Here is a 19,423-nt window from a genome sequence, read left to right on the forward strand (position 1 = left end):
TAGATGGCGATTTCTTTTCTCTTTCCTATCGTCACCAGATCACGAGTGATATATAGCATGTATCGTTCTGAGAAGCTAAACCATCGTCAGGATATGAAGAGGGTTAAACTTCCAACAGATAAGGAAGGCAGAGGGTCAGGTCCTCAATGTTCCCTGCTGAGCAGATGACTAGGTCCCTCTCAGCCATGTCCTCAGTTGGCAGACAGTGAAAATTTTTCCAGAGGAGCACTCAGGCCATCAGTCCCTGGTTCATTTTCTGGTCCCAGAGAGATCCTCTCTAGGGAGAGGATTGCCCCCATGAGTACTTTTCTTGAGATCAAATTCCTCTGAGCCAGTCAGAATGCACCAAGCTTGCAGATGGCAGAGAATCGGGACCTGGGCGAAGTCTTGGAGTGGCCATGCAATCCCTGAATGTGGTTTGGGGTGTTTGTAGTAAGAAGAAAGAGAGAGTGAATGAAAACTCTCTCACCCATACAATTCTTGAGGGGAAACTGGAGCTTAATGTAAGGAAGCCTGGGCATCCTCAGAAACTGTATTGTATTCTGAGAGCAGATGCAGGGCATGGGGAAGGTTTCTGTGGTTAAGTAGTTTTCAAGTTCGCCCAAAGCACAGCTGGCCCCCAGGAGTAAACACAGAATTTACCATGGCACCATCCTCCCTTCTCTCAGTTGAACCAGTTCAACTACGTGAATTTTCAGGAACTACTAAAACTCAGTTCTCGTTCTGCATCCTCTGCCAGAGCACGGCAGGTTGAAGCGAGCGACAAAGCGAATAAGAATGTATCTTTGTGCGGTTGACACAACAGGGGGACTTTTTTGCTGGGGTTCAGAAGTGGGGTCATTCTGGTTGTCAGTGGGAAGATGTGAGCCTTGATGGGTCCCTCCCAGCCTATGCCTCGTGGGGGAGCTCCCAAGTTCACCTTCCTCCTGCAGGGAGAGACACAGCAGCTGCAGCTACACAGCCTACCTTCAGAAACCTCAGGCTAGAGGTGTGTATCTCCACAAAACCTGGTTCTCAGTGATTTCTACCAAGTGAGAGTGCCTGTTTGGATGCCTGGTGCTGACAACTTCCCAAGTGGCAGGCCTAGAGAGCTGCTCCTCTTGTTAGTGAGCAGGTTTCAGATTTCACATTTGTGTCTCATCATTGTCAGGGTGGCCGTTAAGAGAGCCCGGGCAGCAGGTCTAACCAGCATTTAAAGGATAAACTTGCTGTTCATATTCAGGTCCTCTTGTTCAAGGTCTCAGGGTGCCTGGGATAGGAAGCCAGCCCAGTCCTGTGTGAGAACAGAAGGCTGTGGGTTAATTTGTCTTGTGTGGCTTCTGAACAGAAGTGAATATGCTTTATACATTGGAAGTACTAGGAAGAGAGTACAAGATTCCAAGGATGAGCAACTATTATTAGAAAAAATAATTATTATTAAAAAAATATTTTTTCTTCTGGATTTAGTGGTATCTTATTCTATCTATTGAATATGGACACACTGAAAGAAAAAGTTTTTTAAAAAATTAAATTGTCTCTCCTTCCCAGTATAAGATGCCAGTTCAACCACTAAAGAATAGATCATCTGTCACTTAAGAATGGCAAAATGATGTGCCATTTTCCCCCATCAATATTTGTCCATTTTGGTGCCTAAAGGCAATCGAGAAAAGTGCAATTAAAGCACTCAAATTGCCAACACTGGTAAACACATACACTTTGTAAGACTAACACAGGAATCTTTTGCCCTGCTCCTCCATGGACAGGGCTCTGATGAGCATGGTTTTAAATGGAATCCAAGTATCTTCATCTTGGTAGGTGGAGCTACCAAGAGAGTAGAGCAACATTTCAGGTATAAATTAGTCTGTTCCTGAGGAGAACATGTGATATTCACACTCATGGTGGAAGATTCCTGAGGAGAACATGTGATATTCACACTCATGGTGGAAGAGGCAATCTCACCACACACCAAGGCTCTCCTTGCAGGTAGAGCAGAGAAGCCCTGAGTAGGACTAGAATGCAGAGTTCACAGGCTCTCTGCCTATGACACCCTTTTGTGCCAGAGCCTGGGTTTTGCAGCAAAACTCATTTCAGGCCAGGGAACCATGGGTCCAACAAGAATTGTAAGCAGTCTATTAAAACTCTGGAAGTGGCCAGTCCTGCTGCTTTAATCATTAATTCACCAGAGAAACAATATGATGATAGATAGGGTACCTACTATTCATGCAAGGTAACAATAGAAGGGACCCCCTAAACTGAAAAAAGATATGAAGCCAGTTGTTAATGTTCTCTCTGTTCTAAATTCACCCTTTAATATATTCTCTCTGATAATGGATGAATTACTTTAAGCATCTCTCCTTCAAAGTGATCACAATGTTACTGAAGGAGAAAGTGGCTCTCCTGTGACTTCTGGCTGTCAGAAGTGTGGGTGTAAGGATATCCTAGGTGCTCGGCCCCAAGCACGTGCCCAGAACAACTGTCCTATCGAGTGTGCCATCCCAGTGTGGCCTGGTCATTGGCTTTCTGTGGCCCTCTTCATAGGGACATCTTGTGCTCCAAGCCAGCCACCTACCCGCTGATTTCCTCTACTTGATTGCTCTCCTGACCCACCCCACCTCACCACTAACGTTACCTCCTGTACTTCTCCCAAGGCTGCAGCCCTTACAACACCAAGGCCCTCAGGATCCTATGTATAGGACATTGTTAGCTCCAGGCCTCCAACTCCACCAGGACACTTGCTCCTACTACACGTCTACATGCTGGCCGTCAGCAGTGGCTTGTCCACACTGATGTGCTCCAGAGGGTACCTTCCTGCTTAGCTTGCAACTGTAGACCAGCTCTGGTTCTGCAGACCTGCTCTGGCGCTGGCAAACCAGCAAACTTCTCTGCCATCCAGTAGGTTCTCCTACACCTTCTCCAATGAGGTGTGACCTCCAGTCCTGGGGAGGGACCCACATTCCAAGTTTGTCTTTCCTTGGGTATGCTCCCTCAGGCCCAGGATACCATATAGAGTTTTCCTGTATCTTATATATTCTACATTTGTCATAGTTTAATAATTCTTTATGTTAAACATTATGCTTCACTTTATGTTAAAATTCCCCTGTCCACTGTGTACTTTCCATCTCCTGATTGGATCCAGATTGCTACAGAACACAACACCTACAGCAAATATCATTCCTGGAATTACTGAAAGCCTTCTTTTGAGAGCTGCATCAAGTAAGAATGTCCACTATCACCCAGAAAGAGTAGTAAGGGGAAAAAGAAGGAACAAAATGCTCGGAAAGGAAGAAGTAAGACTGACATTGTTTGCAGATGACATGATTGTGTACACTGTATTCTACAGGTATTTACAAATTGGTAGAATCAATAAAAGAGTTTAGATAGCTGTTTGTAGGATAAAATATCAACATACAGAAGCCAATTGTATTCTATTTACCAGCAACAAATTTACAAAATGAATGTTTCAAAGGCAGTATTTGCGAAATATGAAGTACCTAGGATAAAATGTCCTCTTATAGGAAAAATATGAAATATTATTGGGACACATTAAGGAAGTTCTTATTAAAAGGAGAGATAGACCATATCTATTCAATAACAGTCTATATTATTGACAAGAAGTCAAATCTAAAAGTTCAACGCAATCCTAATTAGACCCTCAAACAAGATTTTGGTTGAACCTTTTCTGATGAATTGATAATTTAAGTGGAGTTGAGACAGGCCAAAAATAACCTAGACATTCTTGAAGAACAAGGCAGAATTGAGTGGCCTTATCCAAAGATCAGAATTGTTTATAGATCTGTAGTAATTAATATTGATATGTGGTATTTTAAATGGACAGATAAATAGAACCATGGTACTTAATAGAGAGTACACAAACTAGCCCATACATAGGTAGATGCTTGATTTATGACACATGTGGCACTGCAAATCAATAGTAAAAGGGCAGACTTTTCAATAAGTGGTTCACTGAGACAATCAGATATCCACATGAAGAAAAAGAGTGAAACCCTACTCAACACTATACACAAACATCAGTTGTAGGTGGATTATGACCTAACTGTGAAAGGCAAAACCACAAATATTTCAGAAGGAAATATAGAGAATATTTTCATGGCCCCAGGGCAGGGACAGATTTCTTGAAACAGAAAAGAACTAACCACAAGGAAAAGAATGACAAATTTGACTATGTTATAATTAAGTATGTTATATAATTAAGTATGTTATAATTAAGATTTGTTCACAAAGCACAGCATAAAGCAAGAGAAAATACAAACAACAAAGCAAAGGACTATTTTGGCCACACATATAACCACCAATGGACTGGTATTTAAAACATATTAAAAACTCATTGGATCAGTAAGGACAAGATGGAAAATAGAAGAGAAAAATGGTGGAAGAGTTGAACATGAACAGGCTTTTCACAGAAGAGAAAATCCAAGAGGTTCATAAACATGAGAATGTGCCCAAACATAATAGTAGTGGTGAAAAACAGTAAATTAAATTCTGGCAATACTTGGTGTAGATGAAGATGTGCAGGAGCAGGAATTCTCTGTGTTATTGGTGGGATTGTAAATTGGTACAACCACTATAGAAAACAATTTGGCTTCGTGTAGAAAAGCTGAAGATACGCATACTCTGTGGGCCAGTGATTCTGTTCTTGCATATATACCCAAGACTTTTAAACATGAGTCCCATGAAAAATGCCCAAGGATGTTCATTGCACAATTGTTCATAATAAAAAGCTAAAAACAACCCTGGATGAACCCAGTGTTCATCCAGTGTAGAATGATATAATCATATCATAATCATTTTGCTAAAATCATGCACTGCAATGCTAGTCAACAATGGAGACAGAGAGAGGAGAAGATGGCGGACGAGAGAGGAGAAGATGGTGGAAGAGTAAGACATGGAGATCACCTTCCTCCCCAAAGATACATCAGAAATACATCTACACGTGGAACTGCTCCTATAGAACACCCACTGAATGCTGGCAGAAGACGTCAGACCTCCCAAAAGGCAAGAAACTCCCCACGTACCTGGGTAGGGCAAAAGGAAAAAGAAATAACAGAGACAAAAGAATAGGGACGGGACCTGCACCAGCGGGAGGTAGCTGTGAACGAGGAAAGGTTTCCACACACTAGGAAGCCCCTTCACGGGTGGAGACTGCAGGTGGCAGGGGGAGGAGCTTCGGAGCCACGGAGGACAGAGCAGCCACAGGGGTGCGGAGGGCAAAGCAGAGAGATTCCCGCACAGAGGATTGGAGCTGACCAGCACTCACCAGTCCGAGAGGCTTGTCTGCTCACCCGCTGTGGCGGGCGAGAGCTAGGAGCTGAGGCTCTGGCTTCCGAGGTCGGATCCCAGGGAGAGGACTGGGGTTGGCTGCGTGAACACAGACTGAAGGGGTTAGTGCACCACAGCAAGCTGGGAGGGAGTCCAGGAAAAGGTTTGGAGCTGCCGAACAGGCAAGAGACTTTTTTTGCCTCTTTGTTTCCTGGTGCACGAGGAGAGAGGATTCAGATCACCGCCTAAATGAGCTCCAGAGACGGGCGTGAGCCGCGGCTATCAGTGCCAACCCCAGAGACGGGCATGAGACACTAAGGCTGCTGCTGCCACCACCAAGAAACCTGTGTGCAAGCACAGGTCACTATCCACACCTCCCCACCCAGGAGCCTCTGCAGCCCACCACTGCCAGGGTCCCGTGATCGAGGGACAACTTCCCCGGGAGACTGCACAGTGCGCCTCAGGCTGCTGCAACGTCACACTGGCCTCTGCTGCAGCAGGCACGCCCTGCATCCGTACCCATCCCTCCCCATGGCCAGAGTGAGCCAGAGCCCCCAAAGCAGCTGTTCCATTAACCCCGTCCTGTGTCAGTGAAGAACAGACGCCCTCAGGTGACCTACACGCAGAGGCAGGTCCAAATCCAAAGCTGAACCCTGGGAGCTGTGTGAACAAAAAGAGAAAGGGAAATTTCTCCCATCAGCCTCAGAAGCAGCGGATTAACGCTCCACAAACAACTTGATGTAACTGCATCTGTGGAATATCTGAATAGACAACGAATCATCCCAAATTGAGGAGGTGGACTTTGGGGGCAAGATATATTTTTTTTTTTCATTTTCCTCTTTTTGTGAATGTGAATGTGTATGCTTCTGTGTGAGATTTTGTCTGTATAGCTTTGCTTTAACCATTTGTCCTAGGGTTCTGTCCGTCCATTTTTTTTTTTTACGTAAAAATTTTTTTCTTAATAATTATTTTTTATTTTTATTTTAAAACTTTATTTTATTTTATCTTACTTTATTTTATTTTATTTTATCTGCTTTCTTTCTATTTTTTCTCCCTTTTATTTGGAGCCATATGGATGAAAGGCTCTTGGTGCTCCAGCCAGGCATCAGGGCTGTGCCTCTGAGGTGGGAGAGCCAACTTCAGGACACTGGTCCACAAGAGACATCCCACCTCCACGTAATACCAAATGGTGAAAATCTCCCAGAGATCTCCATCTCAACACCAAGACCCAGCTTCACTCAACGACCAGCAAGCTACAGTGCTGGACACCCTATGCCAAACAACTAGAAAGACAGGAACACAGCCCCATCCATTAGCAGAGAGGCTGCCTAAAATCATAATAACGCCGCAGACACCACAAATCACACCACCAGACGTGGACCTGCCCACCAGAAAGACAAGATCCAGCCTCATCCACCAGAACACAGGCACTAGTCCCCTCCACCAGGAAGCCTACACAACCCACTGAACCAACCTTAGCCACTGGGGACAGATACCGAAAACAACAGGAACTACGAACCTGCAGCCTGCAAAATGTAGACCCCAAACACAGTAAGATAAGCAAAATGAAAAGACAGAAAAACACACAGCAGATGAGGGAGCAAGGTAAAAACACACCAGACCTAACAAATGAAGAGGAAATAGGCAGTCTACCTGAAAAAGAATTCAAGATCATGATAGTAAAGATGATCCAAAATCTTGGAAATTGAATGGAGAAAATAAAAGAAACTTTTAACAAAGACCTACACGAACTATACAGCAAACAAACAGTGATGAACAACACAATAAATGAAATTTAAATTACTCTAGAACGGATCAATAGCAGAATAACGGAGGCAGAAGAACGGATAAGTGACTTGGAAGATAAAATAGTGGAAATAACTACTGCAGAGCAGAATAAAGTAAAAAAAATGAAAAGAATTGAGGACACTTTCAGACACGTCTAAGACAATATTAAATGCACCAACATTTGAATTATAGGGGTCCCAGAAGAAAAAGAGAAAAAGAAAGGGACTGAGAAAATATTTGAAGAGATTATAGTTGAAAACTTCCCTAATACGGGAAAGGAAATAGTTAATCAAGTCCTGGAAGCACAGAAAGTCCCATACAGGATAAACCCAAGGAGAAACACGCCAAGACATATATTAATCAAACTATCAAAAATTGAAAATAAAGAAAACATATTAAAGGCAGCAAGGGAAAAACAACAAATAACACATAAGGGAAACCCCATAAGATTAACAGCTGATCTTTCAGCAGAAACTCTGCAAGCCAGAAGGGAGTGGCAGGACATATTTAAAGTGATGAAGGAGAAAAACCTACAACCAAGATTACACTACCCAGCAAGGATCTCATTCAGGTTTGATGGAGAAATTAAAACCTTTACAGACAAGCAAAAGCTGAGAGAGTTCAGCACCACCAAACCAGCTTTACAACAAATGCTAAAGGAACTTCTCTAGGCAAGAAACACAAGAGAAGGAAAACACCTATAACAACAAACCCAAAACATTTAAGAAAATGGGAATAGGAACATACATATCAATAATTACCTTAAATGTAAATGGATTAAATGCTCACACCAAAAGACACAGGCTGGCTGAATGGATACAAAAACAAGACCCATGTATATGCTGTCTACAAGAGACCCACGTCAGACCTAGGGACACATACAGACTGAAAGTGAGGGGATGGAAAAAGATATTCCATGCAAATGGAAATCAAAAGAAAGCTGGAGTAGCAATTCTCATATCAGACAAAATAGACTTTAAAATAAAGACTATTACAAGAGACAAAGAAGGACACTATATAATGATCCAGGGATCGAGCCAAGAGGAAGGTATAACAATTGTAAATATTTATGCACCCAACATAGGAGCACCTCAATACATAAGGCAAATACTAACAGCCATAAAAGGGGAAATCGACAGCAACACAATCATAGTAGGGGACTTTAACACCCCACTTTCACCAATGGACAGATCATCCAAAATGAAAATAAATAAGCAAACACAAGCTTTAAATGATACATTAAACAAGATGGACTTAATTGATATTTATAGGACATTCCACCCAAAAACAACAGAATACACATTTTTCTCAAGTGCTCATGGAACATTCTCCAGGATAAATCATATCCTGGGTCACAAATCAAGCCTTGGTAAATTTAAGAAAATTGAAATCATATCAAGTATCTTTTCCGACCACAATGCTATGAGACTAGATATCAATTACAGGAAAAGTTCTGTAAAAAATACAAACACAGGGAGGCTAAACAATACACTAGTTAATAATGAAGGGATAACTGACAAAATCAAAGGGGAAATCAAAAAATACCTAGAAACAAATGACAATCGAGACACGATGACCCAAAACCTATGGGATGCAGCAAAAGCAGTTCTAAGAGGGAAGTTTAGAGCAATACAAGCCTACCTCAAGAAACAGGAAACATCTCGAATAAAAAACCTAACCTTACACCTAAAGCAATTAGAGAAAGAAGAACAAAAAAACCCCAAAGTCAGCAGAAGGAAAGAAATCATAAAAATCAGATCAGAAATAAATGAAAAAGAAATGAAGGAAACAATAGCAAAGATCAATAAAACTAAAAGCTGGTTCTTTGAGAAGATAAACAAAATTGATAAACCATTAGCAAGAGTCATCAAGAAAAATAGGGAGAAGAATCAAATCAATAGAGTTAGAAATGAAAAAGGAGAAGTAACAACTGACACTGTAGAAATAGAAACGATCATGAGAGATTACTACAAGGAACTCTATGCCAATAAAGTGGACAACCGGGAAGAAATGGACAAATTCGTAGAAATGCACAGAGTGCTGAGACTGAACCAGGAAGAAATAGAAAATATGAACAGACCAATCACAAGCACTGAAATTGAAACTGTGATTAAAAATCTTCCAACAAACAAAAGCCCAGGACCAGGTGGCTTCACAGTCGAATTCTATCAAACATTTAGAGAAGAGGTAACACCTATCCTTCTCAAACTCTTCCAAAATATTGCAGAGGGAGGAACACTCCCCAACTCATTCTATGAGGCCACCATCACCCTGATACCAAAACCAGACAAAGATGTCACAAAGAAAGAAAACTACAGGCCAATATCACTGATGAACATAGATGCAAAAATCCTCAACAAAATATTAGCAAACAGAAGCCAACAGCACATTATATGGATAGGACACCATGATCAAGTGGGGTTTATTCCAGAAATGCAAGGATTCTTCAATATACGCAAATCAATCAACGTGATACACCATATTAACAAATTGAAGGAGAAAAACCATATGATCATCTCAATAGATGCAGCAAAAGCTCTTGACAAAATTCAACACCGATTTATGATAAAAGCCCTGCAGAAAGTAGGCATAGAGGGAAGTTTCCTCAACATAATAAAGACCATATATGACAAACCCACAGCCAACATCATCCTCAATAGTGAAAAACTGAAACCATTTCCACTAAGATCAGGAACAAGACAAGGTTGCCCACTCTCACCACTATTATTAAACATAGCTTTGGAAGTTTTAGCCACAGCAATCAGAGCAGAAAATGAAATAAAAGGAATCCAAATTGGAAAAGAAGAAGTAAAGCTGTCACTGTTTGCAGATGACATGATACTATATATAGAGAATCCTAAAGATGCTACCAGAAAACTACTAGAGCTAATCAATGAATTTGGTAAAGTAGCAGGATACAAAATTAATGCACAGAAATCTCTTGCATTCCTATACACGAATGATGAAAAATCTGAAAGTGAAATTAAGAAAACACTCCCATTTACCATTGCAACAAACAGAATAAAATATCTAGGAATAAACCTACCTAAGGAGACAAAACACCTGTATGCAGAAAATTAAAAGACACTGATGAAAGAAATTAAAGATGATACAAATAGATGGAGAGATATACCATGTTCTTGGATTGGAAGAATCAACATTGTTAAAATGACTATATTACCCAAAACAATCTACTGATTCAATGCAATCCCTATAAAACTACCACTGGCACTTTTCACAGAACTAGAAAAATATTTTCACAGTTTTTATGCAAACCAGAAGATCTAAAATAGCCAAAGTAATTTTGAGAAAGCATAACGGAGCTGGAGGAATCAGGCTCCCTGACTTCAGACGATACTATAAAGCTTCAGTAATGAAGACAGTATGGTACTGGCACAGAAACAGAAACATAGATCAATGAAACAGGATAGAAAGCCCATAGGTAAACCCACACACATATGGTCACCTTATCTTTGATAAAGGAGGCAAGGATATACAATGGAGAAAAGACAGCCTCTTCAATAAGTGGTGCTGGGAAAAGTGGACAGCTACATGTAGAAGAATGAAATTAGAACACTCCCTAGCACCATACACAAAAATAAACTCAAAATGGATAAAAGACGTAAATGTAAGGCCAGACGCTATCAAACTCTTAGAGGAAAACATAGGCAAAACACTCTATGACATAAATCTCAGCAAGATCCTTTTTGACACAGCTCCTAGAGAAATGGAAATAAAAGCAAAAATAAACAAATGGGTCCTCATTAAACTTAAAAGCTTTTGCACAGCAAAGGAAACCATAAAGAAGACCAAAAGACAACCCTCAGAATGGGAGAAAATATTTGCAAATGACGCAACTGACAAAGGATTAATCTCCAAAATTTACATGCAGCTCATGCAGCTCAATAACAAAAAAACAAACAACCCAATCCAAAAATGGTCAGAAGACCTAAATAGACATTTCTGCAAAGAAGATATACAGATTGCCAACAAACACATGAAAGAATGCTCAACATCCTTAATCATTAGAGAAATGCAAATCAAAACTACAATGAGATTTCATCTCACAGTGGTCAGAATGGCCATCATCAAAAAATCTAGAAACAATAAATGCTGGAGAGGGTGTGGAGAAAAGGGAACACTCTTACACTGTTGGTAGGAATGTAAATTGATATAGCCACTATGGAGAACAGTATGGAGGTTCGTTAAAAAACTAAGAATAGAACTACCATACGACCCAGCAATCCCACTACTGGGCATATACCCTGAGAAAACCATAATTCAAAAAGAGTCATGTACCAAAATATTCATTGCAGCTCTATTTACAATAGCCAGGACATGGAAGCAACCTAAGTGTCCATCATCGGATGAATGGATATAGAAGATGTGGCACATATATACAATGGAATATTACTCAGCCATAAAAATAAACGAAATGGAGTTATTTGTAGTGAGGTGGACGGAGTTAGAGTCTGTCATACAGAGTGAAGTAAGTGAGAAAGAGAAAAATAAATACAGTATGCTAACACATATATATGGAATCTAAGGGGAAAAAAAAGGTCATGAAGAACCTAGTGTCAAGACAGGAATAAAGACAGAGTCATAGTTGAGAATGGACTTGAGGATATGGGGAGGGGGAAGGGTAAGATGTGACATAGTGAGAGAGTGGTATGGACATATATACACTACCAAACGTAAAATAGATAGCAAGTGGGAAGCAACCGCATAGCACAGGGAGATCAGCTCTGTGCTTTGTGACCACCTAGAAGGGTGGGATAAGGAGGGTGGGAGGGAGGGAGATGCAAGAGGGAAGAGATATGGGAACATATGTATATGTATAACTGATTCACTTTGTTATAAAGCAGAAACTAACACACCATTGTAAAGTGATTATACTCCAATAAAGATGTTAAAATATATATATATAAATAAAAACAAACAAACAAAAGACAATGGAGAGAAAAGATCTACGGCTACTGGGAACAACATGGATGAGTCTCTCAAATAAATATGATACACAGTGAAAGAAGCAGGCCATAAAAGGGAGCATGCAGCATGATTCTGTTGATATAACTTCATATAAACTCTATTGTTTAGGGATGCATACAAAAGTTGTAAAGTCATATTAAAAAAAAAAAAGCACTGAAATGATTATCACAAAGTCAAGATAACGACTATATCCATAGGGGAGGGTATGGTTTGTGATTGGGAGGAATCCGGTGGATGTATTCTGGAAGGCTGGCAATGGTCTATTTCTTGACATTGGTGCTGGTTACACGGGTGTTTGCTTTTATAAATTATCTAAACCTGGCAGATATGTTTTATGCATTCTTCTATACCTCAGATTTGAAAAAAATATTTCCTCCAAAAAATGTAATAGAAAGAAAAATATGTGATGTAGAAATTTTGATGAGGTTTGAATTGTTATGGATGAAAAACTTGATCTTTTAATCAAGAGATCAGCAAGTGTCCATTATCATTAAAAGAGGGGAAAGAAGGGATTACTTAAACTATAGGTATCCCATAATCTAGTCATCACTCTAACCCTTTCTCTTGCCAGATTAATTCACCCTGTATTTATATCAATTCCCAACTCACTGATGACAGACAAATTGGAGGATCACCATCAACATTAATAAGATCATTAGGCATCACAGGCCAAATCCATTACAGTGAGACTAGGCCACCACACTTAAATGCAAGCAGGCACATTGGGGCTATTGGGCATGCAAAAGGCATCTGTGCCTTGTTCTCAGGAGAGTCCACTGCAGTAACTTAGGGTTTAACCTTATCACATTTAACTAGTACTCTTGTCCAGAGACCTCCATGTGCTGGAGAATCTAGAGTAAGCTGAGGAATGTCCTCATCATGCTGTGAGATTGGACATAAAATTTACCATGGTGCAACCAATGGTGGAAGAGCAAAGAGTTGGTTTAGGTTGTGCACCTTATAGGGAGAACCCAGGAGTAGGTTGGGTTCTTCAGATTTCAGTATAAATTGTTTCATCCTCCAGGCTTTGCATTTCTAGGCTGAACAGTGTTAATCTGCTTTGGCCCCACCTCTTACTCATTCTAGTCTCTGCACCAGCAGGACAAAAAATTTAACAATGCGACAAATTTTCCTGAAGACATTGCTCAAGACAGTTCTGGATATGGAAGCTGTCCAGGAAATTTTTTTAAAAGACAACCTTTTCAGTAGGAATTGCTAGCACTATGGTTGTTTAATCTTGACACATAGCGTATTCTCTCAGGAATTTTCTGTCATCCATTAATCCAGCCAGCCACCCAGTAAACAATGTTTAATACAGGATAAGTGCTAACCACCATGTTTAGCACTGGGAGGGGCTGGGGGTGTACTTATTTTGGTACATAAATCGGTAGTGAGGTACCGATTTATGTTGCATTTAGCAGATAGATACCTAAGGTATTCATTCCAGCACCATTTCCCCTGTATCTGGGAAGACCTCCTTGATTTCCTACTAATATTAATTGTGGAACTTATTATGTATACGAGGCTCTGCCCCTGGGCTTTCTATTCTGTTCTAGAGACCCAGTACCAGAATATTTAAATCACGGTGGCGTTAAACACGTTTTAATATCTGATAGGGCCAGTTTCTGCGCATTGCACTTTTTTTTTTTCCTTTCAGGAACGTGTTCGGGCCCGCGGCAGGGGGCGGGGTCGCGCCTCCTCCGCGACTCTGGTTCCAGCGGAGCCTCATGGACGCGGAGATGGAAATCCCGAGGCTGCTCCCGGCTCGCGGGTCGCGACAGGGCGGCGGCGCTGGCAGCCCCGGGGGCGGTGGCCGGATCCACGGAGGTCCTGACCCGCGGGCCGGCCAGGCCCCCGCGCGCCGCCTCCTGCTGCTCCGGGGCCCCCAAGATGGCGGGCCCGGGCGGCAGCGTGAGGAGGACCGCGCGGCCTCCCCGGGTCCGGGCCCTAGCCCGTTGGTGCCGAGGCCCGATCACGCTCGTGGCGGCGGCGGCGGCGGCGGCGGCGGCGGCGGCGGCGGCGGCGGCGGCGGCGGCGGCGATGGCGATGACTTCTTCCTGGTGCTGCTGGACCCGGTGGGTGGAGACGTGGATTCCACGGGCGCCGACCAGGCCGCAGGGCCCCTATGGAGGGAGGAGGCCGGGCTGGGCCCACGGTTCCAGGGGCACGAAAGCGGCGCGAACCCCGAGGGCCGCCCTTCGCTGGGCCCCAGCTGCCTGTCCGCTATCCGCGCCCCAGTCCCGGCCCTGGCCCCGATCCCCGCCCCAGGCATGGGCCCCGCCGCGGCCTTCGCGGGCACCGTCACCATTCACAACCAAAACCTGCTGTTGCGCTTCGAGAACGGCGTCCTCACCCTGGCCACGCCCCCGCCGCCAGCCTGGGCGCCTGGGGTCGCCCCTGCCCCGCAGCCCGGCGGTCTGATCGCCCCGCAAGCGGGGATCCCGCACGCCGCGCAGCCTGGCGACTGTCCCGAACTGCCGCCCGACCTCCTGCTGGCCGAGCGGGCCGAACCCGCGCCCACCCCAGCGCCCGAGGAGGAGGGGGAGGGCCCGGTTGCTGCTGAGAGTCCCCGCGGGCCGCTAGGCCCGGGCCAGGGCCTGGTGCTGTACCTGTGTCCTGAGGCGCAGTGCGGACAAACCTTTGCCAAGAAGCACCAGCTGAAGGTGCACCTGCTGACGCACAGCAGCAGCCAGGGCCAGCGGCCCTTCAAGTGCCCCCTGGGCGGTTGTGGCTGGACCTTCACCACCTCGTACAAGCTCAAGAGGCACCTGCAGTCACACGACAAACTGAGGCCCTTTGGCTGCCCGGCAGAGGGCTGTGGCAAGAGCTTCACCACGGTGTATAACCTCAAAGCGCACATGAAGGGCCATGAGCAGGAGAACTCATTCAAATGCGAGGTGTGTGAGGAGACCTTCCCCACGCAGGCCAAACTCAGCGCCCACCAGCGCAGCCACTTCGAGCCTGAGAGACCCTACCAGTGCGCGTTTTCGGGCTGCAAGAAGACGTTTATCACAGTGAGTGCCCTGTTTTCCCATAACCGCGCCCACTTCAGGGAACAGGAACTCTTTTCCTGCTCCTTTCCTGGCTGCAGCAAACAGTACGACAAGGCTTGTAGGTTGAAAATTCACCTTCGGAGCCACACTGGTGAGAGACCATTCCTTTGTGACTTCGAGGGCTGTGGCTGGAACTTCACCAGCATGTCCAAACTCCTAAGACACAAAAGGAAGCACGACGATGACCGGAGGTTCATGTGTCCTGTAGAAGGCTGTGGGAAATCTTTCACGAGGGCCGAACATCTGAAAGGCCACAGCATAACCCACCTGGGCACAAAGCCTTTTGTGTGCCCCGTGGAAGGCTGCTGTGCCAGGTTCTCTGCTCGCAGTAGTCTCTACATTCACTCCAAGAAACACTTGCAGGATGTGGACACTGGTAAAATCCGATGCCCAGTCTCCACTTGTAATAAACTCTTCACATCCAAGCACAGCATGAAGACCCACATGGCCAAAAGGCACAACCTGCGCCAGGATCTCTTAGCTCAGCTAGAAGCTGCAAATTCTCTTACGCCCAGCAGTGAACTTACCAGCCAGGGGCAGAATGACCTCGGTGATGCAGAGCTTGTGTCTCTCTTCTCTGATGTGCCCAGTAATAGTTCTGCTGCAGTATTGGACACCGCATTGGTGAACTCTGGGATCTTGACTATTGATGTGGCTTCTGTGAACTCAACTCTGGCAGGGAACCGCCCTGCTAATAATAATAATAATTCCTTAGGGCAGGCTGTGGACCCTCAGGCCTTGATGGCCAGCAGTGACCTTCCTCAAAGTCTGGATACCTCACTCTTCTTTGGAACGACAGCCGCTGGTTTTCAGCAGAGTCCCTTAGATACGGATGATGTCTCAAGTCTAAGTGCGGGGCCATTGGGATCTCTGAGCTCTTTGGCTATGAAAACCTCGAGTCAAGAGCCCCAAGCTTTGACCCCCAGCAGTAAGCTAACAGTAGACACAGATGCTCTGACTCCTTCGAGCACCCTTTGTGAAAACAGTGTCTCGGAACTACTGCCGCCAACCAAAACGGAATGGAACGTACGCCCTGACTCTGACTTCTTTGGACAGGAGGAAGAAACCCAGTTTGCATTCTCCAATCCAGCAGGAAACCATGGGTCTCAGAAAGAAACAGATCTTATCACAGTGACTGGCAGCTCATTTTTGGTATGAACTAAACTCTATTCATTCCTTGCCACATGGCTTACTTTTATTGATGACACTCAATTTTAAGAGTATTCTGGACTAAATATTTAAATGCAGTCATTTCTTATAGGTTTGAAAAAGAACAGAGCCCTGGACTACAAGTTTGGAGATTTAAATTCTGATCTTGAGTCTGGAACTGACAGGTTGTGTGACCCTGAGCAAGTCACTTATCCTATCTGAGCCTTAATTTCCTTATTTATAAAATGTGGTGGTTTGAATAGATTGTTTCTAAGGTCATTTCAGCTCTATTTTCATCATTTTGTGCTCTTTCTTGAAAATTTTAGGACCTTTTACAATGATTAACAATTGCATGTGCTCCTAATGTAGCAAAAAATGCATTGAGAGTTAATGATCTGAGAACATGGAACTGGTGTTTAACTTTCAAAATTTAATGGAAATTTTACGCAGTGCTAAAATATTTCTAAAATCTTGTGGTGAGCTTTAAAAAGAAGAAAGCTGAAAATCTGGGTTGGTTCTTTTTACCTATTTATCTTTGTAGCCTCTTTTTTTTTTTTTTTTTTTTGATGGAAGGCTGTGTTGGGGAAAGTTCCAGGAATTTGATTAGACTCAGACTCAGAAATACTGATGACTTTGTGGTGTTGAATAAGTGGCCTTATTAAGTCATTTCCTCTCACTAACCCTCAGTTCCCTAGGTGTAAAGCTGTCATTGTAATTTACACATACCTGATGCACTGTAGACATCTTCTATCCTAGTAGTTAGGTATGGAGGGAAAAATGTTTTGTATTTTGGCATGTTTTAGTGAATTTTTACACCTTTCCTGCCCCTCTTATTCCCTTCCTCAAAGAAATTAGCATAATTTAACACCATGTTCATGTGCAGGCAGTAATGCTTTATGCAGGTTAAGAAACAGAAAAGGGAATCTCTTTCTTCCACAGATTAAGAATTTTTCTCCACACAATTCTGTGACTTTGCCAACCTGTCCATTAGACCTGGACAGTGTCTTTACTCTTGCATTCAAAGCCATCCTATAGAGTGACCGGAGAGCCTGTGGTTCCAAGGAAATCTGGGACTAGGCCAGAGTAAGGTTCTTCTCCCCTCTGTGCCCTGGAGAGCTCATTGTTTGCCTTCTCCCAGAGTTGGAATGGGAGTTTTACTTTGCATTTTGAGTAAATATTGTCTGTCTTACTTGAGTATAGCATTTTACAGTTTATGTAGCACTTTCACAACTGTTATTTTGATCCTTACAATATTTTGAGATAGTTATGGCAAAATTTCAACTATAAGACATATTAAAATTTACCTAACTCTTGCTTAGTAACTCTTAATTGTGTGTGTGTGTGTGTGTGTGTGTGTGTATGCACATCAACTTTCATTCTACTCTTCTGAGTTTCATAATGACTTTTGTTTATAACCACTTGTTCCATTCCACATTAATATATGTCTCTTATCTTCTGCCAGCTCTGCTCCCTCTCCAACCTATTCTCTAGCATGTCCACTCCATTCCTTGCCATGATCTCTTTTTTTTTTTAATTAGGTAAGTCTTTTTCATGGTCACCATCTCTCAGCCATTCAGAACATGGCCCATGTTTCAGTCCCAATATTTACTGCAAGTCTGAGTGTGCATTAAGAAATTATTTTCTGGATTTAGAGGTCAGTGTGTTTATATATGAATCAAATTATAATGGAAATGTTTTATATAAGGTTTTATGAGACATGTAGTTCTTCTATTCTTCTAAAATTTTTCAACATGTAGTTCTGCTAGCAAACACTATTAGTTGCTGTGAAACATTCTAATCCAGTACTGTTTGTATGTACATTTGTCGATAACAATTATAGCACTTTGGCAGTGCACTTTATAATTTGCCATTTTTAAATGCATCTGTACTGTCTAATTTTTAAATTGGTTGTACTCATTCAGTGAAAAAGCAAAAAGTATACATAAATTTGTAATCCAAAGAAATGGTCAGAGTGTGATTGTTTGTTACCATTTAACAATTCTCCCTCAGCATTTTGGAAGGATTTTTAAGCCCATTTTAGAAATGTGTTGTCATTAGTTAAGTCCTCTTAAATAAGTTATTCTTCTTTTCCTACAGATAGGAATGCAGAGATCCCAGGTGAACATGCAGGTCTTAAGCATCTGTTAATATATATAACCATAAGAATATTTTAAAATCCTGTCATTTTGTTTCTTCAATCCCTCATTAAAAACAATCATAAAATATGCTTTTGTTCTATTCTGTGGAATTGTCAAAGGACAGATTTTACTTTTCTTGAAGATAAAAATCTTGTAATTATTTATGGGCCCACATGGTTTCTTTCAGTCAATTTGTTCAAAAGATTTCTCATTCAATACCATTTTTCCAACATGATGGTGAAAATAGCATGAAATTACAGTCAAAAGTATCAGTACAAACATAATGGTTACATTTTTGTTAGTGTTGGCATAAATTTGCCATTTACAAAAATGGGATATGATTTAATGTTATCTCATTTGCTTTTTGTGCTTCTTCAGTCCTTGGTTTATTAAAATTTTGCCAATTGAAAACACAGTAACAAAATACTTTTTTTTTTTAATAAACATGGCCCCTTTATCTTTTATTTATTTATTTATTTATTTATTTATTTATTTATTTATGGCTGTGTTGGGTCTTCGTTTCTGTGCGAGGGCTTTCTCTAGTTGTGGCAAGCGGGGGCCACTCTTCATCGCGGTGCGCGGGCCTCTCACTACTGCGGCCTCTCTTGTTGTGGAGCACAGGCTCCAGACGCGCAGGCTCAGTAATTGTGGCTCTCGGGCCCAGCCGCTCCGCGGCACGTGGGATCTTCCCAGACCAGGGCTCAAACCCGTGTCCCCTGCATTGGCAGGCAGATTCTCAACCACTGAGCCACCAGGAAAGCCCCAGTAACAAAATACTTTGCAGGAAGGTTTGCATCCATGGGACTCTGTTGAACATATTCATCATGAGTTAAAATACGTTTATTTTGGCATTTTTATCCTGGTCTCATTATAGTATTACATAATTGAAAGGCTTGAGTAGTAGAAGTGAAACTTGATAGAATATGAGGGTCATTTTTCTCTGGATTAAATACTTCATATTCCCATCCAGGAAAAATAAGAGAAGGGTATTTATGACTATTCCTTGATTCCAGATAAAGCATTGATTAATTGCCAGTTTTGGGAATATCC

At 42.6% G+C, this 19,423-nt stretch overlaps 1 protein-coding gene across 1 annotated transcript; it reads left to right on the forward strand.

Moving 5' to 3' along the window:
* The first annotated feature begins 13,713 nt into the window (after positions 1–13,713).
* On the forward strand, positions 13,714–18,768 carry LOC118889083 (zinc finger X-linked protein ZXDB-like). The gene has a single exon (XM_036840712.1). It carries the CDS (start codon positions 13,761–13,763, stop codon positions 16,242–16,244), a length of 2,484 nt encoding a protein of 827 aa, XP_036696607.1. The 5' UTR covers positions 13,714–13,760; the 3' UTR covers positions 16,245–18,768.
* The last annotated feature ends 655 nt before the right edge of the window (positions 18,769–19,423 follow it).

This window comes from Balaenoptera musculus, chromosome X, assembly GCF_009873245.2.
Source record: "Balaenoptera musculus isolate JJ_BM4_2016_0621 chromosome X, mBalMus1.pri.v3, whole genome shotgun sequence".
In the NCBI taxonomy this organism is placed as follows: Eukaryota; Metazoa; Chordata; class Mammalia; order Artiodactyla; family Balaenopteridae; genus Balaenoptera; species Balaenoptera musculus.

Excerpts from the sequence above, each read along its gene's own strand:
- LOC118889083 (XM_036840712.1), top strand. The coding sequence starts at position 13,761 with ATGGACGCGGAGATGGAAATCCCGAGGCTGCTCCCGGCTCGCGGGTCG.